The 26,647-nt window shown below is 52.3% G+C and overlaps 1 protein-coding gene across 4 annotated transcripts; it reads left to right on the forward strand.

Annotated features, from left to right (window-relative positions):
- The first annotated feature begins 1,166 nt into the window (after positions 1-1,166).
- On the forward strand, positions 1,167-26,525 carry LOC119930079 (ceramide kinase-like). 4 transcript variants are annotated; one of them, XM_038748529.1, is made up of 13 exons: positions 1,167-1,330; positions 10,382-10,489; positions 12,692-12,814; positions 13,755-13,883; positions 14,853-14,916; positions 15,950-16,095; positions 16,806-16,880; positions 17,362-17,514; positions 18,298-18,403; positions 21,930-22,018; positions 23,425-23,627; positions 24,495-24,688; positions 25,981-26,525. In XM_038748529.1, exons 1-13 carry the CDS (start codon positions 1,225-1,227, stop codon positions 26,057-26,059), a joined length of 1,575 nt encoding a protein of 524 aa, XP_038604457.1. In that variant the 5' UTR covers positions 1,167-1,224; the 3' UTR covers positions 26,060-26,525. The 4 variants fall into 4 exon arrangements, with proteins under 4 accessions (XP_038604457.1, XP_038604458.1, XP_038604460.1 ...); XM_038748530.1 differs by lacking the exon at positions 13,755-13,883; XM_038748532.1 differs by lacking the exons at positions 12,692-12,814; positions 13,755-13,883.
- The last annotated feature ends 122 nt before the right edge of the window (positions 26,526-26,647 follow it).

Here is a 26,647-nt window from a genome sequence, read left to right on the forward strand (position 1 = left end):
GGCGGAGGACGCGGGCCGGGCTGCGGAAGAAAAGCAGGGGGGAGGCGGGATTCGAACCCACGCCCCCTGCCTCCCGAGCCCGGGCTCTTTCCCCCGAGTCACGTGCAGCGCGGAGTGGGCAGGGGATTGGCCGTGGGGGGCCGATCGGGCCCCGCCCCTCGCCCGCCTCCAGCCCACCGATCGCAGCCTCGGCCCCGCCCACACCTAGGCCCCCGCCCTACTCCCGCTTCGAGCCCACCTATCACCAGCTTCGGCCCCGCCCCTGTCTAGGCCCCGCCCCCGCCCGACTGGACTCCACCCACCACCAGCCTAGGCCACGCCTCCACCCAGCCCCCGCCCCTCTCCCGCCTCGAGCCCACCTATCACCAGCCTCGGCCCCGCCCCCGCCCGTCTAGGCCCCGCCCCCACCTAGGCCCCGCCCCTCGCCTGCCTCGGCTCCGCCTATCGCCAGCCTCGGCCCCGCCCCCCTAGGCCCCGCCCCACATAGGCCCCGCCCCTCGCCCCCCTCGAGCCCGCCTATCGCCAGTCTCGGCCCGCCCCGCCCACGAAGGCCACGCCTCCAACTAGGCCACTCCCTCAAGTCCTCCCATCGTCACTTTAGGCCCCGCCCACCTGAGCACCGCCCCACTTAGGCTCCGCCCCCGCCCGCCTCGAGCCCGCCTATCGCCAGTCCCGGCCCCGCCCCCGCCCTCCTAGGCCCCGCCCCATCCAGGCCCCTCTCCTCGCCCGCCTCCGCTCTACCTAACGCCAGTCTCGGCCCCGCCCCCATCCAGGCCCCGCCCCTCGCCCGCCTCGAGCCCGCCTATCGCCAGTCTCGGCCCCGCCCCGCACACGGAGGCCACGCCTCCATCTAGGCCACGCCCCCAGGCCCACCCATCCCCACCCTCTGCCCCGCCCCGCCCCACCAAGCCCCGCCCCTTCCATGCTCCGCCCTCGCCGGCCTCGAGCCCGCCTATCGCCAGCCTGGGCCCCGCCCCCGCCCGGGGCTCGGCCTATCAGCAGGCTCGGGGCCGCCCCTGGGCCTCCCGGCCTCCGCCTATCAGCAGGCTCCGTCCGGGCCCCGCCCCCTTCCCGGCCCCGCCCCCTCCCGGGCCGGAGCGCCGGCCTCCTCGCCCGGCTCCCCAGGGGGTGGAGGTCGCTGCAGCCCTTCAGCTCCCGTTCTCCTTCCCGTTCTTCCCGTTCTTCCCGTTCTTCCCAGCCATTCCTGCCCGCCTCCCGACGAGCATGGACCGGGAGGATTCGGTGCTGCGCATCCGGGGAGCCCCTTTCCGCGTGTCCTTGCAGCGGGGGGACTGCCTAAGGGGCACCCAGCTCAGCCCGCCCGCCGCCGGTGAGTCCGTCTTTCCTTCCTTCCTTCCTTCCTTCAATCGTATTTATTGAGCGCTTACTGTGTCCAGACTAACCGCTTGGGAAGTACAACAACAGTAACAATAATGTTGGTATTTGTTAAGTACCCAACTTGTACTTCCCAAGCGCTTAGAACAGTGCTCTGCACACAGTAAGCGCTCAGTAAATACGATTGATTGATTGATTAAGCGCTTACTATGTGCCAAGCAATGTTCCAAGCGCTGGGGAGGGATACAAGGTCAGCGAGGTTGTCCCACGTAGGGCTCCCAGTCTTCATCCCCATTTTATTCTTTCATTCATTCAGTCGTATTTTTTTGAGCGCTTACTGTGTGCAGAGCGCTGGACTAAGCGCTTGGGAAGTACAACAATAATAATAATAATGTTGGTGTTTGTTAAGCGCTTACTATGTGCCAAGCACTGTTCCAAGCGCTGGGGAGGGATACAAGGTCAGCGAGGTTGTCCCACGTAGGGCTCCCAGTCTTCATCCCCATTTTATTCTTTCATTCATTCAGTCGTATTTTTTTGAGCGCTTACTGTGTGCAGAGCGCTGGACTAAGCGCTTGGGAAGTACAACAATAATAATAACAATGTTGGTGTTTGTTAAGCGCTTACTACGTGCTAAGCACTGTTCTAAGCGCTGGGGGAGATACAAGGTCATCAGGTTGTCCGACGGGGGAGCTCACAGTCTTAGTCCCCATTTTACGGATGAGGGAACTGAGGCACAAAGAAGTGAAGTGACTTGCCCATAGTCACACGGCTGACAAGTGGCGGAGCCGGGATTAGAACCCATGACCTCTGACTCCCAAGCCCGGGCTCCTTCCACTGAGCCACGCCGATTCTCTTAGTTATTTACTCTTCGCGACACCCCTGCGAGGTTCAGGTATTATCACCCCCAGTATACAGCTGGGGAAACCGAGGCATGGGGAGGTGAAGTGACTTGCCCAAAGCCAGACAGGGAACGGGATTCGAACCCGAGACCTCTGACTTTCAGGCCTGTGACTCCTCTTCCATCGTGCCAGGCTGCCTCCTGGGTCAGGGAGCGACTAGGGCCCGGAGAGAGGGAAAGGGCAGGGAGAGAGGGAATGGGCAGGGAGAGAGGGAATGGGAAGACGCAGTGAGAGGGACAGGAGAGGGGTCGGGGGATATGGGGTGGTGAGGGGCCCGGGAGAGAAAAGGAGAAAATGGGAGAAAGGGAGAAGTCCTGATCTGGGGAGAGTTGGAGAGAGAAGTCAGCAAATAATATCTTGTTTTTGTACAGTGCTTTTATTCCCCCCCCCGGCACCCTCACCTTCCTTATCTCTTCTTTTTTACCCTCCCATCAAGCCGGGAGAAAGGCAGGTATCATTATCCCCATTTTGCAGTCGAGGAAACTGAGGTGCAGAGAGGTGAAGTAGTTTGTCCGAGGTCACGGAGCTGGACAGGGGCAGGGCTGGGACTCAAGCTTGAGTTCCGAGACTGAAGCTCTTTCATTGTGCTGCCTCCCCTCCCAGATGGGAAACACCAGGGGCCGGGTCAGGGTCTGAGGATAATAATAATAATAATGATGATGGCATTTATTAAGCACTTACTATGTGCAAAGCACTGTTCCAAGCGCTGGGGAGGTTACAAGGTCATCAGGTTGTCCCACAGGGGGCTCATAGTCTTAATCCCCATTTTACAGATGAGGGAACTGAGGCACAGAGAAGTGACTTGCCCAAACTCACACAGCTGACAATTGGGAGAGCCGGGATTTGAACCCATAATAATAATGATGGCATTTGTTAAGCGCTTACTATGTGCAAAGCACTGTTCTAAGTGCTGGGGAGGCTACAAGGTGATCAGGTTGTCCCACTTGGGGCTCACAGTCTTAATCCCCATCAATCGATCAATCAATCGTATTTATTGAGCGCTTACTGTGTGCAGAGCACTGTACTAAGCGCTTGGGAAGTACAAGTTGGCAACATAGAGAGACAGTCCCTACCCAACAGTGGGCTCACAGTCTAAAAGGGGGAGACAGAGAACAAAACCAAACATACTAACAAAATAAAATAAATAGAATAGCTATGTACAAGTAAAATAAATAAATAGAGTAATAAATATGTACAAACATACATGTGGTGTGGGGAAGGGAAGGAGGTAAGATGGGGGGATGGAGAGGGGGATGAGGGGGAGAGGAAGGAAGGGGCTCAGTCTGGGAGATTACAGATGAGGTAACTGAGGCCCAGAGAAGTTAAGTGACTTGCCCAAAGTCATACAGCTGACAATTGGCGGAGCCGGAATTTGAACCCATGACCTCCGACTCCAAAGCCCGGGCTCTTTCCACTGAGCCACGCAGTGGAGAGCTTCCTGCATACAGAGCACTTTACTAAGCACTCTTGGGAGAATGCAATATAACAATATAATAATATAACAGACACAGCCCCTGCCCATAACAAGCTTACAGCCTAGAGGTTACCAGGGTTCTGTGTTGCTGCTTTCAATCAGTCAATCAATCGTATTTATTGAGCGCTTACTGTGTGCAGAGCACTGGACTAAGTGCTTGGGAAGTACAAGTTGGCAACATCTAGAGACAGTCCCTACCCAGCAGTGGGCTCACAGTCTAAAAGGGGGAGACAGAGAACAAAACCAAACATACTAACAAAATAAAATAAATAGAATAGATATGTACAAGTAAAATGAATAAATAGAGTAATAAATATGTACAAACATATATACAGGTGCTGTGGGGAAGGGAAGGAGGTAAGATGGGGGGATGGAGAGGGGGAGAGGAAGGAAGGGGCTCAGTCTGGGAGATTACAGATGAGGTAACTGAGGCCCAGAGAAGTTAAGTGACCTGCCCAAAGTCACACAGCTGACAATTGGCGGAGCCGGAATTTGAACCCATGACCTCCGACTCCAAAGCCCGGGCTCTTTCCACTGAGCCACGCAGTGGGGAGCTTCCTGTATATAGAGCACTTTACTAAGCACTTGGGAGAATGCAATATAACAATATAATAATATAACAGACACAGCCCCTGCCCATAACAAGCTTACAGCCTAGAGGTTACCAGGGTTCTGTGGTGCTGCTTTCAATCAATCAATCAATCAGTCGTATTTATTGAGCGCTTACTGTGTGCAGAGCACTGGACTAAGTGCTTGGGAAGTCCAAGTTGGCAACATCTAGAGACAGTCCGTACCCAGCAGTGGGCTTACAGTCTAAAAGGGGGAGACAGAGAACAAAACCAAACATACTAACAAAATAAAATAAATAGAATAGATATGTACAAGTAAAATGAATAAATAGAGTAATAAATATGTACAAACATATATACAGGTACTGTGGGGAAGGGAAGGAGGTAAGATGGGGGGATGGAGAGGGGGAGAGGAAGGAAGGGGCTCAGTCTGGGAGATTACAGATGAGGTAACTGAGGCCCAGAGAAGTTAAGTGACCTGCCCAAAGTCACACAGCTGACAATTGGCGGAGCCGGAATTTGAACCCCTGACCTCCGACTCCAAAGCCCGGGCTCTTTCCACTGAGCCACGCAGTGGGGAGCTTCCTGTATATAGAGCACTTTACTAAGCACTTGGGAGAATGCAATATAACAATATAATAATATAACAGACACAGCCCCTGCCCATAACAAGCTTACAGCCTAGAGGTTACCAGGGTTCTGTGGTGCTGCTTTCAATCAATCAATCAATCGTATTTATTGAGCGCTTACTGTGTGCAGAGCACTGGACTAAGTGCTTGGGAAGTCCAAGTTGGCAACATCTAGAGACAGTCCGTACCCAACAGTGGGCTTACAGTCTAAAAGGGGGAGACAGAGAACAAAACCAAACATACTAACAAAATAAAATAGAATAGATAAATACAAGTGAAATAAATAGAGTAATAAATATGTACAAACATAAAAAAAGGTGCTGTGGGGAAGGGAAGGAGGTAAGATGTGCTTTCCCTTCATTACCTTAATTTCCCCGGGGTCTGATGGTCAGAGGTTCAGAGTATCTGCCCTTTTGTCAAAGGTCCCAGGGGAGGGAGCAGGTGTAATCAGCAGTTGGGGCCTGTTATCTTACAGCGCTTAGAACAGTGGTTGTCACACAGCTTAACAAATACCACAATTATTATTATTTTTGTGTCCCTGGCTGCTCCTGGGTGGGTCTGGGCTGTGCTGTTGCTAGGGCAGTGTCATGGCAGCCCCATATACCCTGGTGTGCGTGCTAATGGGAGTGTGTCATTCCTGGGAGGAGCAGGCAGGGAAAATAATACGTTTTTTCCCTCATCCATCGCCCCTCCCTTCTTCCCGTTGGGCCTCGAGCCAGGCTCTCAGAGGGAGGAGATGATTACCACAGAGAAATCCCTGCCAATTTGGGGTGGGGTGGGAAGGGGTTGTGGGGAGAGCTCAGGATTTAGTGGAAACCGAGCTTGGGGGAAAGGAGGGATTCTCAGGGAAGTCAGAGCCGGACAGCAGGGAGAGGAAGAGAGAAAAGAGACCGTCTTCGAGGTGCTTTGAGTTCTCTGTGGGAAAATCGCACAGGGTGGGAAGAAGCATGAGCCGTGAACTTTCTGTGGTTCCCCTCATTCATTCAGTGGTGTTTATTGAGCGCTTACTATGTGCTGAGCACTGTACTAAGCGCTTGGGAAGTACAAGTTGGCAACATATAGAGACGGTCCCTACCCAACAGTGGGTTCACAGTCTAGACGACTCAAACCTTCAGACCCAGTGCCCTTCCCTGTCCTTACCCTGGCCCGATCTCTCTGCCCTCATTTCCCATGCCAGTCTGGGGGGCCTTCTTTGCTCACCCGAATGCCACACAGCGGCTGCCAGGCCGTCTGTGCCCAGCCTCTCTCTGGAGGCGATTCTGCCCCGTAACCCAAGCCCCTCCGAGTTGGCTGGCAGCTCCCTGAACTCTGCGCCAGGGTTGGGGTAGGGGGTTAGATGAGCAACAGGACTGACCCAGGAGCCCCAGGAGGGCAACTCTTGCCTGGACTCCCGGGGGGGGGGGCGGGGGGGAGTCCCCCTTTCCTTTTTTAAATGGTATTACGAGATAATCAGGTTGTCCCACGTGGGGCTCACAGTCTTAATCCCCATTTTCCAGATGAGGTAACTGAGGCATAGAGAAGTTAAGTGACTTGCCCAAAGTCACACAGCTGACAAGTGGCGGAGCCGGGATTAGAACCCACGACCTCCGACTCCCAAGCCCAGGCTCTTTCCACTGAAGCACGCTGCTTCTCATTTAATGGGGATCTCACCTCACCGTACCTCGTCCTCCCCGTACCTCGTTCTCGCCTGTCCCGCCATCGACCCCCGGCCCATGTCCTCCCCCGGGCCTGGAATGCCCCCAATCCCTCTGCCCATCCGCCAAGCTAGCCCTCTTCCTTCCTTCAAGGCCCTGCTGAGAGCTCACCTCCTCCAGGAGGCCTTCCCAGACTGAGCCCTTTCCTTCCTCTCCCCCTCGTCCCCCTCTCCATCCCCCCCATCTTACCTCCTTCCCTTCCCCACAGCACCTGTATATATGTATATATGTTTGTACATATTTATTACTTGATTTATTTATTTATTTATTTTACTTGTACATATCTATTCTATTTATTTTATTTTGTTAGTATGTTTGGTTTTGTTCTCTGTCTCCCCCTTTTAGACTGTGAGCCCACTGTTGGGTAGGGACTGTCTCTATATGTTGCCAATTTGTACTTCCCAAGCGCTTAGTACAGTGCTCTGCACATAGTAAGCGCTCAATAAATACAATTGATGATGATAATAGCATTTATTAAGCATTTACTATGTGCAAAGCACTGTTCTAAGCGCTGGGGAGGTTACAGGTGATCAGGTTGTCCCATGGGGGGCTCACAGTCTTCATCCCCATCTTCCAGATGAGGTCACTGAGGCCCAGAGAAGTTAAGTGACTTGCCCAAAGTCACACAGCTAAGTGTGTGACAGAGACTGAGTTCAGACTGAGCCCCCACCTTCCTCCCCCCATCCCCCTTCCTTACCTCCTTCCCCTCCCCCCACCACCTTTATATATGTATATATGTTTGTACATATTTATTGCTCTATTTATTTATTTATTTATTTTATTTGTACATATTTATTCTATTTATTTTGTTAATATGTATTATTTTGTTCTCTGTCTCCCCCTTCTAGGCTGTGAGCCCACTGTTGGGTAGGGACCGTTTCTATATGTCGCCAACTTGTACTTCCCAAGCGCTTAGTACAGTGCTCTGCACACAGTAAGCGCTCAGTAAATACGACTGAATGAATGAATGAATTGGGGTGGCAGTGTTGGGGGTCCAGGGCCCACTGATAACCAAAATCAGGTCATATAATAATAATAATAGTAATAATGAATAATAATAATAATAATAATAATGGCATTTATTCAGTGCTTACTATGTGCAAAGCACTGTTCCACGTGCTTTGAGAAGCACTTTGAGAGCACTTGCTTAGAGAAGCAGCTGGCTCAGTGGAAAAGAGCATGGGCTTTGGAGTCAGAGGTCATGGGTTCAAATCCCGCCTCTGCCACCTGTCAGCTGTGTGACTTTGGGCAAGTCACTTAACTTCTCTGGGCCTCAGTTCCCTCATCTGGAAAATGGGGATTAAGACCGTGAGCCCCCCCGTGGGACAACCTGATCACCTTGTAACCTCCCCAGCGCTTAGAGCAGTGCTTTGCACATAGTAAGCGCTTAATAAATGCCATTAAAAAAAAAAGTGCTGGAGAGTTTACAAGGTGATCAGGTTGTCCCGCAGGGGGGCTCACAGTCTTACTCCCCATTTTCCAGATGAGGTAACTGAGGCCCAGAGAAGTTGTGACTGGCCCAATGTCCCACAGCTGACAAGTGGCAGAGGCGGGATTTGAACCCATGACCTCTGACTCCAAAGCCCGGGCTCTTTCCACTGAGCCACGCTGCTTCTCAACTCTACCTGCAGTTTTAGCTCCACCAACTACTTGGTGATTCCAGTCTCTGTACATCTCTGAATTTTTGTCTCTCAGTCCCCTCCGCTGCCTGCCTGTCCCCCTCAACTATGTGTCCATCCCCTCAGCTGTCTGTCTGTCTGGATAGAGCACAGGCCCAGGAGTCAGAAGGTCATTGGTTCTAGTCCTGGCTCCACCACTTATCTGCTGGGTGACCTTGAGGAAGTCACCTCACTTTCATTCCCATTTAGTATTCATTCATTCATTTAATCGTATATGTTGAGCGCTTACTGTGTGCAGAGCACTGTACTAAGGGCTTGGGAAGCACAAGTTGGCAACACGTAGAGACGGTCCCTACCCAACAGCGGGCTCACAGTCTAGAAGGGGGAGACAGAGAACAAAACAAGACATATTAACAAAATAAAATAAATAGAATAAATATGTACAAATAAAATAAATAAATAGAGTAATAAATACGTACAAACGTATATACATATATACAGGTGCTGTGGGGAGGGGAAGGAGGTAAGGCGGGGGGATGGGGAACTGTGCCTCAGTTCCCTCATCTGTAAAATGGGGATTAAGACCGGGAGCCCCACGTGGGACAACCTGATCACCTCGTATCCCCCCCAGTGCTTAGAACAGTGCTTTGCAGATAGTAAGCGCTTAACAAATGCCATCATTTTTATTATTATTATTATTACCGACTCCAGTGCTTAGAACAGTGCCTGGCACATAGGGCTTAACAAATACCATTATTATTATTATTCACCCCTCAACTATATATGTATATATATATGTATATATGTTTGTACATATTTATTACTCTATTTTACTTGTACATATCTATTCTATTTATTTTATTTTGTTAGTATGTTTGGTTTCGTTCTCTGTCTCCCCCTTTTTAGACTATGAGCCCACTGTTCGGTAGGGACTGTATATGTTGCCAACTTGGACTTCCCAAGCACTTAGTACAGTGCTGTGCACACAGTAAGCGCTCAATAAATACGATTGATTGATGGATCAACTATCTGTCCATCCCCTCCGATGTCTTTCTGTCCCCCTCATTTGTCTTTCTACCCCTCAGCTGTCTGTTTCTCTGTCTCCTAGTTGTCTATCTGCCCGGGAAGAGCAGATAGATCCCAGCCACCTCCGTCCCACCACCCGGCAAAGTGGGGGTAGGGACCGCTTGGGGAGGGAGAGGCTGGGGCAGTTGTTGTTCCTCCGATTCCTGGCTTGTGCCTTGTTCAGATCATCATCATCATCATCATCATCAATCGTATTTATTGAGTGCTTACTATGTGCAGAGAACTGTACTAAGCGCTTGGGAAGTACAAATTGGCAACATCTAGAGACAGTCCCTACCCAACAGTGGGCTCACAGTCTAAAAGGGGGAGACAGAGAACAAAACCAAACATACTAACAAAATAAAATAGAATAGATATGTACAAATAAATTAAATAAATAAATAAATAGAGTAAGAAAAATATGTACAAACATATACATATATACAGGTGCTGTGGGGAAGGGAGGGAGGTAAGATGGGGGGATGGAGAGGGGGACGAGGGGGAGAGGAAGGAAGGGGCTCAGTCTGGGAAGGCCTCCTGGAGGCGGTGAGCTCTCAGCAGGGCCTTGAAGGGAGGAAGAGAGCTAGCTTGGCGGAGGGGCAGAGGGATTGGGGGCATTCCAGGCCCGGGGGATGACGTGGGCCGGGGGTCGATGGCGGGACAGGCGAGAGCGAGGTACGGTGAGGAGATCAGCGGCGGAGGAGTGGAGGGTGCGGGCTGGGCTGGAGAAGGACAGAAGGGAGGTGAGGTAGGAGGGGGCCAGGGGATGGACAGCCTTGAAGCCCAGGGTGAGGAGTTTCTGCCTGATGCGCAGATTGATTGGTAGCCACTGGAGATTTTTGAGGAGGGGAGTGATATGCCCAGAGCGTTTCTGGACAGAGATAATCCGGGCAGCAGCATGAAGTATGGATTGAAGTGGAGAGAGACACGAGGATGGGAGATCAGAGAGAAGGCTGATGGTTCAGATCCCTCTTAGGCCTAGGGGCTGGCTTAACCGGGGGCAGCCTTGGCAGGGACAGCGCTGACGGGGGGTCCCGCAACGGCGGCGGGTCGGATGGGGGGGCTGGAGTGGAGCCAGCCCCTGCCTGCGTTCCCAGGTCTGAGCTTCTGCCTGCCGCTGGCCGAGATCGTGAGCGTGAAGCCGGGGAAGGGCAGGGTGCCCGCGGAGGAGCCGAAGGATGCCCAGGATGGGAGTCAGTTCACAGGTGAGAGTCGGGCTGGTGGAGCCCTGCTTGGGCCAGAGGTCTGGGGCTCATTGCCTGCCCTGACCCTGCCTGGGGGGCCACCTGGTCCTGGGCTGGAGGAGATGGGGGCCCAGGGGTAGGGAGTCGTCATCATCATCATCATCATCATCACCAATCGTATTCATTGAGCGCTTACTGTGTGCAGAGCACTGTACTAAGCGCTTGGGAAGTCCAAGTTGGCAACACATAGAGACAGTCCCTACCCAACGGTGGGCTCACAGGCTAAAAGGGGGAGACATCATCATCATCAATCGTATTTATTGAGCGCTTACTGTGTGCAGAGCACTGTACTTAGCGCTTGGGAAGTCCAAGTTGGCAACACATAGAGACAGTCCCTACCCAACGGTGGGCTCACAGTCTAAAAGGGGGAGACATCATCATCATCCATCGTATTTATTGAGCGCTTACTGTGTGCAGAGCACTGTTCTAAGCGCTTGGGAAGTCCAAGTTGGCAACACATAGAGACGGTCCCTACCCAACGGTGGGCTCACAGTCTAATAGGGGGAGACAGAGAACAAAACCAAACATACTAACAAAATAAAATAAATAGAATAGATATGTACAAGTAAAATAAATAAATAAATAGAGTAATAAATATGTACAAACATATGTACATATATACAGGTGGTGTGGGGAAGGGAAGGGGGTAAGATGGGGGGATGGAGAGGGGGGCGAGGGGGAGTCAAGCGCGTGAGAAAGGCCAGGCATTTCTGATCCTCTCAGGGGGCTTCTAAGACCTGGAGTCTCAGGGCCCATCCACAGCCTTCCACATGTGTGTGGACATTTTCTGGGCATGAATAATAATAATAATAATAATAATGGCATTTATTAAGCGCTTACTATGTGCAAAGCACTGTTCTAAGCACCAGGGAGGTTACAAGGTGATCAGGTTGTCCCACAGGGGGCTCGCGGTCTTAATCCCCATTTTACAGATGAGGTAACTGAGGCTCAGAGAAGTTAAGTAACTTGCCCAAAGTCACACAGCTGACAATTGGCAGAGCTGGGATTTGAACCCATGACCTCTGACTCCAAAGCCCATGCTCTTTCCCCTGAGCCACGCTGCTTCAGCGCTTACCTCAGCGCTTAGTACAGTGCTTGGGACATAGTAAGCGCTTCACAAATGCTGTGTTACATGGACTAGAAGATAGAGCATGGGCCTGAGAGTTCAAAGGACCTGGATTCTAATCCTGGCTCTGCCACTTGTCCCCTGTGTGACCTTGGGCAAATCACTTAACTTCTCTGTGCCTCAGTCACCTCATCTATTAAATGGGGATTAATACTGTTAATACTGAAGCAGCGTGGCTCAGTGGAAAGAAAGAGCCCGGGCTTTGGAGTCAGAGGCCACGGGTTCAAATCCCGGCTCCGCCAATTGCCTGCTGTGTGACCTTGGGCAAGTCACTTAACTTCTCTGGGCCTCAGTTCCTTCATCTGTAAAATGGGGGTTAAGACTGTGAGCCCCCCGTGGGATAACCTGATCACCTTGTAACCTCCCCAGCGCTTAGAACAGTGCTTTGCACATAGTAAGCGCTTAAGAAATGCCATCATTATTATTATTATTATTACCGCGAGCCCCATGTGGGACACAGATTGTGTCCGATCTGATCGGCTTGTATCTACCCCAGCGCTTACAAGAGTGTGGGGCACGTAGTAAATGCTTAACAAATGCTATTAAAAAATAAAATGATTGGCTATCATCTCAGCTATCTGACTTCCCAGAGACCTCACCGTTGCTTCTGTTCTGGCCTTCCGAATAGTGAGGTCACTGGGCTCCTGGGTCTTCCTGCGAGCTAGCCCTCCTGTTGCCCCGTATGGGGGTAGGGGGTGGCCTAGGTTTCTGCCCCTGCCTGGCCCAAGAATGAGGCTTCACAGGGCTAGGAATGCCAAAGGGGCAGCTGAGAACATTGGACTGCTTGGTTGGGCACAATAATTAGCTCTCCTGCCAGCCATCCTTTGCAGCGCTCCCGGGGCAGGGATGGCTGGGCATGGGCTGGTGCAGAAAGGGGAAGCTGAGCACTCCTGGGTTCTCACTGGGAGCTCTGACGGGAATTTAAGCACTCAACACCTCTGAGGCAAACTGGAGAATGGGAGAGTTGGAGGTCAGACTGGGGGGCATCCCAGTGTGCCCCCCGCCCCGGCCCCCTGCCCACCTCTCTTGCTCCCCAGTGTTCTACGTGAAGAGGGAAAGGCGGCAGCGCTGGCGGCTGGACTCTCTGCTGTGTGAGGCCCAGGATCCTGCCCGGTGTCGGGAGTGGATGGGCAGGCTGCAGAGGGCCCTGGACCGACACGGTAAATTCCTGGCTTGGGCTGGGGGGCCGGGGTAGGGTGGTGGGGATGGAGCACTGGAGGAGAGAGAGTCTTACTATTTGGGAGAGAGCTCTCCTCCTCCCTCTCCACCCCTGCTTTCCCAGCAATCAATCATCAGTCAATCGTATTTATTGAGCACTTACTATGTGCAGTGCACTGTACTAAGCGCTTGGGAAGTACAAATTGGCAACACATAGAGACAGTCCCTACCCAACGGTGGGCTCACAGTCTAAAAGGGGGAGACAGAGAACAGAACCAAACACACCAACAAAATAAAATAAATAGGATAGAAATGTACAAGTAAAATAAATAAATAAATAGAGTAATAACTATGTACAACCATATATACATATATACAGGTGCTGTGGGGAAGGGAAGGAGGTAAGATGGGGGGATGGAGAGGGGGACGAGGTGGGGGGAGAGGAAGGAAGGGGCTCAGTCTGGGAAGGCCTCCTGGAGGAGGTGAGCTCTAAGCAGGGCCTTGAAGGGAGGAACCCACCACCTGGGCCACCGTCCCCCTCAAACCCCAAATCTCCGGGCAGACGCCTCCCCATCCACCTGGCTGCACTGACCACCCTTTCCCAGGGCTGGTTTTAGCCCTTTACGTGCCTTGGCGTGAGTGGCCCGGCTGAGGCCTTCGGCGTGCCCTCTGGGAAGTCACTGCCTTCAGCCGGCTGGGCGGGCCCTGGGCTGTTAGAGAACAGACCCTTCCTGCGGCCTTGTTCTTGGTTCTGGCCTCGGGCGCTTCCGTGGCCGGGACCCAGAGAACCGTCCGGTGGCCAGACCTCCCACCCCTGGGGCAGAGGCCGCTTGGTCCACCTGGTGCAGAGTGAGCAGGGGGTCCGAGGGGGGGGTGCGCCGGGGCTGCTCTGAGGGTGGGCTAACGGCGGCCCGGCCCTCCCTCCCTCTTTCCCTCCCCCAGGGACCACCCGTCCCAGGAGCCTGCTGGTGTTTGTGAACCCGTTTGGGGGTCGGCGGCAGGCCGGGCACATCTACCGCTCCAAGGTGGCAGCGCTGTTCCACCTGGCGGGGATCGTCACTCGGGTCATTGGTGAGTGAGCGAGCCCCTGGCAGGCGCCTCTCCCCTGGGGAGAGACCCCACTGCGACCACCCTAAATTAATGTCTGCCTCCCCCTCTAGTCTGTAAGCTTGTTGTGGGCCGGGACTGTGTACAGTGCTTTGCACACAGTAAGCGCTCGATAAATACAATGGACTGATTGACCACCACCCCTGCCCCGGGCCCCTGGGGGGACCCCCAAATTCCCCCAGACCCCTGGAGGGATCCCCCTTTGATTCTCTCAGGACCCTGGCGGGATCCTCCATGGATGACACGCAAATTCGTGAAGCGTTCCATATTTTTAGCCCCTTCCTTCCTCTCCCCCTCGCCCCCCTCTCCGTCCCCCCATCTTACCTTATCATCATCATCATCATCAATCGTATTTATTGAGCGCTTACTATGTGCAGAGCACTGTACTAAGCGCTTGGGAAGTACAAATTGGCAACATATAGAAACAGTCCCTACCTCCTTCCCTTCCCCACAGCACCTGTATATATGTATATATGTTTATACATATTTATTACTCTATTTATTTATTTTACTTGTACATATCTATTCTATTTATTTTATTTTGTTAGTATGTTTGGTTTTGTTCTCTGTCTCCCCCTTCTAGACTGTGAGCCCACTGTTGGGTAGGGACTGTCTCTCTATGTTGCCAACTTGTACTTCCCAAGTGCTTAGTACAGTGCTCTGCACACAGTAAGCGCTCAATAAATATGATTGATTGATTGATTGATCCTCCCCTGCCCCAAACCCCAATTCCCAAGGCTCAGCTTGGCTGCGACCAGGTGTGCCCAGGGCACCAGGCTTCAGGCCCAGCACTGCGGGAGGATGGCCGTCGAGGCCTGATTCCCGCTACTTACCCCTCCGCCGACCCTGCTGTGGGCAGGGAACCCTCGTGTTCCTCTGAGCGACGGAGCTCGTGGCAATGCCAACTGTAATCAAAGCTGTTTTTGAAAACAGAGACCAGCAGCGCCTTTGAGGCCCGTGACCACATCCTGCAGCAGGACCTGCAGGGAGTTGATGGGTAAAGTCGTCTTCTTCATTGTTTCCTCACCCACGCCCGGCACTCCACGTGCCCCGGACGCTCCATTCATGGGGCAACCAACTCCCCTGAAGCCTGGGTCCATGCTAGATCTTCATTCCTGTTCAGATCGGGGGGCAGAAACCCAATATTTAAAGCCCTACGTGGGGGTTAGAGAAAGGACAAGAGAGTGTCAGAATGTGGGTTGCTGCTGCTGGGGGGTGAGGAAACAGCCCCAGTATGGTTGGCTCTTCATTATCCACCTGTGTGGAGTGGAGAATAATAATAATGACGATGTGTCAAGCACTGTGCTAAATGCCGGGGGGGTAGATGTTCAATTCAATCAATTGTATTTATTGAGTGCTTACTATGTGCCGAGCACTGTACTGTGCGCTTGGGAAGCACAGTGCAGGGACAGATAGAGACAGTCCGTGCTCACAGTCTAGAATGGGGGGAGATACAAACTGATCAGGTTGGATAAAGTCCATGTCCCACACGGGGCTCACAGTCTTAATCCCCATTTTAGAGATGAGGCCCAGAGAAGTCAAGTGACTTGCCCAAGGTCACACAGCAGACAAGTGCCAGAGCCGGGATTAGAACCTAGACCCTTGTAACTCCCAAGCCTGTGCTCTATCTATTAGGCCACCCTGCTTCCCTTATGGGGCAGAGACTCTCTCCAGATCATACAGTGGGGGAGATGATGACTTTTGGGCCCTGGGGCCAGGGGACGGCCACTGTGGCAGAAGTGTTGGCTGCAGCAGGGGAGAAGATGGAAGGAAGGCAAACTTAGAGTGGGTCAAGTTTAGAAATCTTTTGTGCAGTGAGCGCAGCAGTGGGTGGATAATCAAGAGGTGGACTATAAGCAGAGAGGGACTTAAAATCTAATGACAGGTTTAAAAATCGGACAGAGAACACAAACCAGAGGCAGGTCATCACGGCTTGAAGGAGGAGAGGGGGTGGACGCGTCTGTCTAGAAGGCCCCCCCTCCCTGCCCGCTCACTGGCCTCCGGACTGCCTCCGCTTTTGTGCCCTGCAGGCTGGTGTGTGTGGGCGGGGATGGCATGTTCAACGAAGTCCTGCACGGGCTGATCAGCCGTACCCAGCGCGAGGCCGGGGTGAGCGAGCACAGCCCTGAGGCCAGCCTGGTACCCCCCTCGCTCCGCATTGGCATCATCCCGGCAGGTGAGGCCCAGCAGGGCACAGCGCTTTGATCGGGGACCCGGGGAGACCTGCCCCACTTTCCCCTCCTGGAACTATTCCTTACTGCCCCTCTGGGCATGACCATGCCCACGGGAAAGAGGATTGGCATTTGGAGGATAGGCAGGTGAGGGTGCGTGGTAGGGGCACAGTTTTCTGGGAGCATCCTGGAACAACCTGCCTCCCCTCATGGGTTGTGGGGAGCCTGTGATTCCCTCCCACCCCTTCCCTCCTGGCCCCATCAGATTTTACTGGGCTCTTGGATAATGAGGGAAGGAAGGAGGAATGGAGGACTGTCCCTAGCAATGACATGGGCACCCGCCATCAATTCCGGAAAGAGACGCTCCCTCTTCCCTCCCGTCACGGTGCATGTGGGAGGGGCTCCCTCTTCTAGGGGTGGGATTCTGGGTGATGGTGGTTCTCAATCAATCAATCGATCGTATTTATTAAGCGCTTACTGTGTGCAGAGCACTGTACTAAGCGCTTGGGAAGTACAAGTTGGCAACATATAGAGACGGTCCCTACCCAACAGTGGGCTCACAGTCTAGAAGGGGGAGACAGAGAACAAGACAAAACATATTAACAAAAATAAAATAAATAGAATATGTACAAGTAAATAAGTAAAGTAATAAATACATAGAAACATATATACATATATACAGAATATATATATATATATTCTCCTTTTGGGGCAGGGTCTACAGACTGTGTCTGCTACAGCACGGTGGGGACCAACGACCCTGTCACTTCTGCCCTTCATATCATCATAGGTAATGGATCGATCAGTGGGATTTATCGGGCACATACTTGTACAGAGCACTGTACTAAATGGTTGGGAAAGTACACCCCAGTAGAGTTGGTAGACATGATCCCTTCAGGGTATTACCCTCTCACCCCCTTGCCTCCTTTGCTCCTAGTCCTGCATGAGACTTCTCTACTTTTCATTCATTCCACTGTATTTATTGAGCGCTTACTGTGTGCAGAGCACTGTACTAAGCGCTTGGGAAGTACAAGTTGGCAACATATAGAGACGGTTCTCTGTCCCCCGGGCCTCCTTTAGCCTGCCTCTCCAGAGCCAGGGAACCGTCTGTCCTTCCTCTTCGAGCCCTGGTGGGTTTGCTTTATGGGGGCGCGGGAGATTTCAGGCGGTTTCCCCGAGTTTTCCCCCCGGGCGCCGCACCCCCTCCCCGGGCCGGGAATCCGCGGGAGGCTCACGGTGACTCCTGGCACCTGCCCCGGGGATGCTGTCAGGAGACAGCCAGCCCTTGGACGTCTGCAGTGTCCACCAGCACGACCGCCTGGTCAAGTTCTCGGTGTCCCTCCTTGGCTACGGTTTCTATGGTGACGTGTTGGCGGACAGCGCCGGGCGCCGCTGGATGGGCCCCCTGCGCTACGACTATTCAGGTACCCTGTCTGAAGTGGGCGGGGTGGGGGGCTGGGTGGGATCGGGGGAAGACTGGGGAGAGGTCGGGGGGCTTCCAGTGGAGGCTGCTGGCCCTCAGAGCGACTGGTGGCCACCCCGGCCTCCGGCTAGCCGCCTTCTCAGCCTCAGGACACTGGAGAGGGTGGGAGCAAGCCTTAGGGGTAGGGGAGATTTCCCCCTTCCCTTCCCCTGAATTTCTGGGGTGGGCATGGAGCCCTGGGGGGTCACTGAGGCCCAGAGAAGTTAAGTGACTTGCCCAGAGTCACACAGCTGACAAGTGTGTGACAGAGACTGAGTTCAGACTGAGCCCCCTCCTTCCTCCCCCCATCCCCCTTCCTTACCTCCTTCCCCTCCCCACCCCACCTTTATATATGTATATATGTTTGTACGTATTTATTACTCTATTTATTTATTTATTTATTTTATTTGTACCTATTTATTTTGTGAATATGTTTTGTTTTGTTCTCTGTCTCCCCCTTCTAGGCTGTGAGCCCACTGTTGGGTAGGGACCGTCTCTATATGTCGCCAACTTGTACTTCCCAAGCGCATAGTACGGTGCTCTGCACACAGTAGGCACTCAATAAATACGACTGACTGAATGAATGAATGAATGAGAGCGGGCAGAAAGGACAATGATAATAATAAGAATAGTATTTATTCGGTGCTTACCTTGTGCTAAGTCCTGGGGTAGCTACGAGATGATCAGGTTGAACCCACCCTCCTGAGGGGGTCCTCTCAGGAGCTTCTCTCTGTCCCTTTGCCAGGCTTCAAGATGGTCCTGGGTAACCGCAGTTACCAGGGCACGGTGGAGTTCCAGAAAGCGGAGGGCACCCTCTCCCACCCCAGAGACAGCACCCGCTGCCGAGCAGGGTAGGTCGCAGCGCGGGCAGCCAAAGACACTGGGCTTTTTAAAAACGGTATTTAAGCGCTCACTATATCGCCAGGCACTCTAAGCGCTGGGGTAGATACAAGTTAATTAGATTGGACACACTCCCTGTCCCCCATACGGCTCAAGGTCTTAATACCCACTTAACTTGGCCATGCTGCAGTTCCTTTCATTCATTCAATCAATCAGTCGTATTTATTGAGCACTTACTGTGTGCAGAGCACTGTACTAAGCGCTTGGGAAGTCCAAGTTGGCAACATACAGAGACGGTCCCTACCCAACAGCGGGCTCACAGTCTAGAAGGGGGAGACAGAGAACAAAACATATCAACAGAATAAATAGAATAAATATGTACAAGTAAAATAAATCAATAAATAGAGTAATAGTTGCTCCCTTGCCCCTTGTTGGTTGGATTTAGTTAGGTTTTTTTTTTTGGTTTGGGTTTTTTTTTCTATGGTATTTAAGTGCCTGCTATGTGCCAGGCACCGTACTAGACGCTGAGGTGGACAAGTTAGGTTGGACACGGTCTCTGTCCCACATAGGGCTCCCAGTCCTAATCCCCATTTCAAAGATGAGGTAGCTGAGGCCCAAAGAAATGAAGTGACTTGTTCAAGCTCACACAGCAGACAAGTGGCAGAGCCCGGAATTAGAACCCAGGTCATTCATTCAATCGTGTTTATTGAGCGCTGTGTGCAAAGCACTGTACGAAGCGCTTGGGAAGTACAAGTTGGCAACATAGAGAGACAGTCTTAAGCCCCATTTTACAGATAAGGTACTTCACTGGTAAAGTGACTTGCTCAAGGTTACATAGCAGATAGAGCCGGAATTAGAACCCAGGTCCTTCCAAATCCCAGGCCTGTGCTCTAACCAGTAGGCCGTACTGCTTTTCTGAAGGTCATAGAAAACCAAACCAAAAAGCAGAGCTTTATCATTCTGTAAGGTCATGGTACATGCACCCTTAGTTCCTTTATCTTAAAAAGCGCATAATAAGTATGGGGAAGGACAACTAAGATGCCTGGTGGAATGGAGAAACTTCTGGAGGACAGACTGAAAAAGTGAGGCCTTGTCATTCTGGAATAATATCAATGGCAACAATTGTGATAATGATACTATTACTTGCAGCATTTGTGGAGCGCTTACAATATGTCAGTTACCAGGGTAGATACGATATGAGCCGATTGGACAAAGTTCCTGATCCACCTGGGGCTTCCAGTCTAACAGGGAGGGAGACTAGGCGTCTCAGCTCCAGTTTTACAGATCAGGAAACTGAGGCACCGAAAGGCGACTTGCCCAAAGTCAAACAGCAGGCAAGTGATGGAGTTAGGATTAGAAACCGGGTCTTGTGACTCCTAGGTTCATGCTCTTTCCACTAAGCCACACTGCCACTACGGCATGGAAAGATGAGCTCTGAGTGGGGATAATAATAATAATAGTAATGATGATGATGGTATTTGTTAAGCGCTTACTATTTGCCAAGCACTGTTCTAAGCGCTGGGGTAGACAAAAGGTAATCAGGTGATCCCATGGGGGCTCACAGTCTTCATCCCCATTTTCAGGTGAGGTAACTGAGGCCCAGAGAAGTGAAGTGACTTGCCCGAAGGCACCCAGCTGACAGTTGGTGGAGCTGGGATTTGAACCCAGGACCTCTGACTCGAAAGCCCGGGCTCTTTCCACTGAGCCAAGCTGCTTCTCATAAGCCTGGATGGCCATAGGCTAGCATGCCATCCAGGACGGCTCGTTGTGCGACCCTCTTGAGCACCTGTCCCCCTACACTTGCATAAACCCAACGCAATTCTTAGACACGTACTCCCTGCTGTCCCCTTGGGTTGGGGCACCGAGGCAGCAGAGAAGCAGTGTGGCCTAGTGGGTAGAGCCCGGGCCCAGGAGTCAGAAGGACGCCCCGAAGTAGAGGCCACAAGACATTAAAATAGTGTAAAGGGTGTGCACGCTTTAAATTCTTGTTCAGCCATCCACAACCTGAAGCAGAGCTAGCCTAATAGTCTAACAGGCCTGAGAGTCAGAAGGACCTGCAATCTAATCCTAGTTCTGCCTCGTCTGCTATGTGACGTCGGGCAGGTCACTTCACTTCTTTGAGCCTCAGTTACCTCATCTGTAAAATGGGGCTTAAGATTGTCTCTCTATGTTGCCAACTTGTACTTCCCAAGCGCTTAGTACATAGCGCTCAATAAATATGATTGAATGAATGACCTGGGTTCTAAATCCGGGCTCTGCCACTTGTCTGCTGTGTGAGCTTGAACAAGTCACTTCATTTCTTTGGGCCTCAGTTACCTCATCTTTGAAATGGGGATTAGGACTGGGAGCCCTATGTAGGACAGAGACGGTGTCCAACCTAACTTGTATCTACCCTCAGCGTTTAGTACGGTGCCTGGCACATAGCAAGCACTTAAATACCATAGAAAAAAAAAAACCCAAACCAAATAAAAAACCTAACTAAATCCAACCACCAAGGGGCAAGGGAGCGATTATTACTCTATTTTTGATTTATTTTACTTGTACATATTTATTCTATTTATTTTATTCTGTTAATATGTTTTGTTCTCTGTCTCCCCCTTCTAGACTGTGAACCCACTGTTGGGCAGGGACCGTCTCTATATGTTGCCAACTTGGACTTCCCAAGCGCTTAGTACAGTGCTCTGCACACAGTAAGCGCTCAATAAATACGATTGAATGAATGAATGAATCTGGAGGTTCTGCTTTGGGTCCACCCGGGCCCAGGATCCCTGAGAAGCTTGGTGGGTACTGGAAGAGTGGCAGGCCTGGTGGTCTGGCACATAGTAAGCACTTAGCAAATACCATAATTATCATCATCATCATTATTGTTCATCATCAGTCGTATTTATTGAGCGCTTACTTATGTGCAGAGCACTGTACTAAGCGCTTGTTCTGTTCATTTGACTTCTGTGTCCCCCCCCCCCAATAGAAAGCACAGCCCTGGAGGGCAAGGAAAGTGTCTTGTTGCTGCTGTACTTTAGCAAGCGCTCAGTACAGTGCACTCAGTAGCTCCTTCTTTTTGATTGATTGCTTGACTAGTATTCAGTGGTATAGACTCCAGCCATCCCAGAACTGACCTGGCCCTTGGAGCCGGAGGCCTGGGACTCTCCGTGGCTTAGCCTGAATGGGACACCCTCTGTCAATCAATCAATCAATCAATTGTATTTATTGAGCGCTTACTGTGTGCAGAGCACTGTCCTGTCCCACTGCTCCCTTTGGAGCAGCACGCTTCCTTCAGTCTCACCGACAGGCACACACAATTGGCTTTCTGCCCTTTCCTGCCTGAGGCAGCGAAGCTGCACTCGCAGCGGAGATCAATCGTATTTATTGAGCGCTTACTGTGTGCAGAGCACTGTACTAAACGCTTGGGAAGTACAAGTTGGCAACATATAGAGACGGTCCCTACCCAACAGCGGGCTCGCGGTCTAAAAGATTCCCGGAGGTAGCTGCCCCTCGGACTGTCCCTCATCCTCGCCTCTGGTTGTTCTCTTTTCTCAGCTGCCTCGTCTGCGCAGGCTCCACAAAGCACCCGAAGAGAAAGGACGACGAGGCCAACAGGGATTCCCTACCGGACCCCGACTCCCCTAGTAAGTGACCCGGAAACCATGCTGTAATTCTGAGGCACGGAGAAGTGACCTCGGGCAAGTCGCTTCACTTCTCTGGGCCTCGGTTACCTCATCTGTAAAATGGGGTTTGAAACTGTGAGCAGGGACTGAGTCCAACCTGATTTGCTTGAATAATAATAATAATGTTGGTATTTGCTAAGCGCTTACTATGTGCAAAGCACCGTTCTAAGCGCTGGGGTAGATACAAGGTGATCAGGTTGTCCCACGAGGGGCTCACAGTCTTCATCCCCATTTTACGGATGAGGGAACTGAGGCCCAGAGAATAATAATAATGATGGTATTTGTTAAGCGCTTACTCTGTGCAAAGCACCGTTCTAAGCGCTGGGGTAGATACAAGGTGATCAGGTTGTCCCACGGGGGGCTCACAGTCTTCATCCCCATTTTACGGATGAGGGAACTGAGGCCCAGAGAATAATAATAATGATGGTATTTGTTAAGCGCTTACTCTGTGCAAAGCACCGTTCTAAGCGCTGGGGAGGTTACAGGGTGATCAGGTTGTCCCACAGGGGGCTCACAGTCTTAATCCCTATTTTGCAGATGAGGTAACTGAGGCACAGAGAAGTTAAGCGACTTGCCCAAAGGCACACAGCTGACAGTTGGCAGAGTAGGGGTTTGAACCCATGATCTCTGACTCCAAAGGCCGTGCTCTTTCCATTGAGCCACGATCCTCCCCCAAAGTGAAGCGACTTGCCCGAGGTCACACAGCTGACAAGTGGCGGGGCCGGGATTTGAGCCCGCGGCCTCCGACTCCAAAGCCCGGGCTCTTTCCACTGAGCCACGCTGCTTCCAAGGCTTGTATCCGCCCGAACACTTAGTACAGTGGCCTTCCCAGACTGAGCCCCTTCTTTCCTCTCCCCCTCGTCCCCCTCTCCATCCCCCCGTCTTACCTCCTTCCCTTCCCCACAGCACCTGTATATATGTATATATGGTTGTACATAGTTATTACTCTATTTATTTATTTATTTATTTTACTTGTACATTTCTATCCTACTTATTTTATTTTGTTGGTATGTTTGGTTCTGTTCCCTGTCTCCCCCTTTTAGACTGTGAGCCCACTGTTGGGTAGGGACTGTCTCTATGTGATGCCAATTTGTACTTCCCAAGCGCTTAGTCCAGTGCTCTGCACATAATAAGCGCTCAATAAATACGATTGATTGATTGATTGATACAGTGCCTGGAACACAGCCCTTGACAAATACCACAATATTATTATTATTAGAAACCTCCGTGCCTGGGTTGACGTCGGCTGAGGCCTCGTTCCCGGCGGCAGTAGGGCGGCGGGGGGGGGGGGGGGGGGGGAGTTGGACCGGGCCATTCCCGGAGAGGAGTCGGTGGCGGCCGCCGGCTCCCGCCTCCTCGTCCCGCAGCTGAGGGCCGGTGGCAGAGTGTGGAGGGCAGCTTTGTGGCCGTGAACCTGACCTGCATCTGCAGCGCCTGCCCCAAGAGCCCCGAGGGCCTGTCTCCTTGTGCCCACCTGGCAGACGGCACGGCTGACCTGGTGCTGGTGCGTCGCTGCTCCACGGTGGACTTCTTGCGCCACCTTTGCCGCCACACTAACCGGAGAGATCAGGTAGCGAGCCCTGGCTGGCGTCCCCCCCACACCTTCCCTAACACGCACTCTACTCTTGTAACGGTACGGCGCTCAGCTGCACGGCCTAAACCTTCCCTCGTCCCCCTCTCCATCCCCCCATCTTACCTCCTTCCCTTCCCCACAGCACCTGTATATATGTTTGTACATATTTATTACCCTATTTATTTTACTTGTACATATCTATTCTATTTTATTTTGTTAGTATGTTTGGGTTTTTTTTCTCTGTCTCCCCCTTTTAGACTGTGAGCCCAATGTTGGGTAGGGACCGTCTCTATATGTTGCCAATTTGGACTTCCCAAGCGCTTAGTACAGTGCTCTGCACATAGTCAGCGCTCAATAAATATGATTGATTGATTAGACTGTGAGCCCAATGTTGGGTAGGGACTGTCTCTATATGTTGCCAATTTGGACTTCCCAAGCGCTTAGTACAGTGCTCTGCACATAGTCAGCGCTCAATAAATATGATTGATTGATTGATTGGACTGTGAGCCCAGTGTTGGGTAGGGACTGTCTCTATGTGTTGCCAATTTGGACTTCCCAAGCGCTTAGTACAGTGCTCTGCACATAGTAAGTGCTCAATAAATGATTGATTGATTGATTCCCTTTTGCCCACTGAGCTCTGCCCCAAGAAACAGCCCTTCCAGCCTGCCTTCCTAGGGTTTCTCTCCTCGGCATCCCGTCCGACACCGCCGTCCCTTGGGCTTTCCCTGTCTTCCCAAGGAAGAGCAAGAGGGGCCCAAAGGTGGCACGCTTCAAGCGGCTCACCCGACTGCTGTATCGACCCTGACCCCAGCCGTCGGCCTCTGCGCGCCCTGCCCTGTACCCACCCCTTGCCCTCTCCCTCAGTTTGACCTGCCCTTCGTCAGCGTGCACCGGGTCACGGCCCTGAGGTTCACGCCCAAGGTGGCTGAGGACTGGACCGAGGACCAGCCCATCCTAGAACCCAAGAGCTTCTTCAGCGGCCTGTGCCCGGGAGAGCCCCTCTGGAGCTCTTGGAGCTGTGATGGCGAGAGCCTGCCCCACGCACCCCTCAAAGCCAAGTGAGTATCCGGGCCCTGGGCTGGCCAGCTTTCGCTCCCAGGTTAGGAGGGGCGTTTCAGACCCGGGGGGGACGTCTGGGGATGCGCCTCAAGCCGAGGGGGAATCCAAAGCAGGAGAGGAGGATGTGGAAAGCAAGGGACTCTCTCAAAGGAGGGTGGCAAAGGGCACAGTGATCCGGGGTGGAAAATTCCCAGAACCCTCTGCCTTTGGCCCCTGCCGTTGTGCGCCTCCTCCCTGATACGTGTTTATACAGAGAAGCAGCGTGGCTCTGTGGAAAGAGCACGGGCTTTGGAGTCAGAGGTCACGGGTTCAAATCCTGGCTCCGCCAATTGTCAGCTGGGTGACTTTGGGCAAGCCGCTTAATAATAATAATAATAATAATAATGGCATTTATTTAGCACTTACTACGTGCAAAGCACTGTTCTAAGCGCTGAGGAGGTTACAAGGTGATCAGGTTGTCCCACAGGGGGCTCACAGTCTTCATCCCCATTTTACAGATGAGGGAACTGAGGCCCATAGAAGTGAAGTGACTTGCCCAAAGTCACACAGCTGACAACTGGTGGAGCCAGGATTTGAACCCATGACCTCTGACTCCAAAGTCCGTGCTCTTTCCACTGAGCCACGCTGCTATATGCACATCATTAACACAATACATAGAATGGTAAAAGTAGTCCGAGCATTCTATCCATTCATTCAGTCACTGAAGCACTGTACTAAGCGCTTGGAAGAGTGCAGTACAATGGAGTCGTTAGTCATGAGCCATAGTCGTGAGGGGGCTCACAGTCTTCATCCCCATTTTACAGATGAGGGAACTGAGGCACAGAGAAGTGAAGTGACTTGCCCAAAGTCACGCAGCTGACAAGTGGCGGAGTCGGGATTTGAACCCATGATCTCTGACTCCAAAGCCCGGGCTCTTTCTACTGAGCCACACTGCTTCTCTGTGCCTCAGTTACCTCATCTGTATAATGGGGATTAAGACTGTGAGCCCCCTGTGGGACAACCTGATCACCCGGTAGCCTCTCCAGCGCTTAGCACACAGTAAGTGCTTAATAAATGCCATTACTATTATTATTAGTAGTAGTAGTAGGAGTAGTTCAAGGAGGCTTGGCTCACCTCTATAAAAAACTAATTAGAGTGGAGAGTGGCAGGTGTTAGCTGTGGACCCCAACAGGTAGAGCCTGGTGGACGGGGTGGGTGGGGGCGGGGAGGGGTTATTGGCTGTTGGGGTGATCCTCCAACATCTACCCACCCTGCTTTCTCACCCCCCCCACTTTTTCCGTCCCTCCCTCAGGGTGCATCACCAGCTGATCCGCCTATTTGCCCGGGGCATTGAGAGTGAGAAGTCCACGCCCCTGTTCAGCCGCGGGTAGCTGGCTCCTTCCCAGGCTTGCTGAGGGCGAGAAGAGGGAGGAGGAGGAGGAGGAACCCCCATTCGTCTCTGGCCCGGAGTGAGAAATGGACGCAGCCCGGTCTCCTTTAGCCCTCATCCCCGGCCGGACAGAGGGAGGGGGACGTAGCTTTGACCTGTCCACCTGCTCAGAACGAGGCACCTAGAGCCCCAGTAGGAGGAGAGGCAGGGGCAGCTTTCTGGCCTCCCCCCGTTGCCGTTCCTACTCCCTGCCCTTGCAGGAAGACCACCCGGCTTCGTGGACGTGGGCACCTAGACAATTGCTCAACCCATAGAGGTTCTCCCTGCTTGACTGGGAGAGGAGGCAGGGCTGGTCAGTCTCTCCTGCCTTAAGGAGGAGTAGGGGCCATCTTTTTTCTTTATGGTATTCGTTTAAGCGCTTACTATGTGCCAGGCACTGTACAAAGTGCCGCGGTAGATAGATGATAATCAGGTTGGATACAGTCCTGGTCCCAAATAGGGCCCGTAGTCTTAATCTCCATTTTCCAGAAGAGGCCCAGAAGTTAAGGGACTTGCCCAAGGTCACACAGCAGAAAGGGGGCGGAACCGG

The sequence above is a fragment of the Tachyglossus aculeatus genome, chromosome 6 (genome assembly GCF_015852505.1).
Source record: "Tachyglossus aculeatus isolate mTacAcu1 chromosome 6, mTacAcu1.pri, whole genome shotgun sequence".
NCBI lineage: Eukaryota > Metazoa > Chordata > Mammalia > Monotremata > Tachyglossidae > Tachyglossus > Tachyglossus aculeatus.

What these genes read in the sequence shown, in the direction of transcription:
- LOC119930079 (XM_038748529.1), top strand. Translation starts at nt 1,225, where the DNA reads ATGGACCGGGAGGATTCGGTGCTGCGCATCCGGGGAGCCCCTTTCCGC. An exon ending in GACCTGCAGGGAGTTGATGG is followed by an intron (nt 14,917 to 15,949) that starts GTAAAGTCGTCT and finishes TGTGCCCTGCAG; the next exon opens with GCTGGTGTGTGTGGGCGGGG. An exon ending in CCTGCGCTACGACTATTCAG is followed by an intron (nt 17,515 to 18,297) that starts GTACCCTGTCTG and finishes TCCCTTTGCCAG; the next exon opens with GCTTCAAGATGGTCCTGGGT.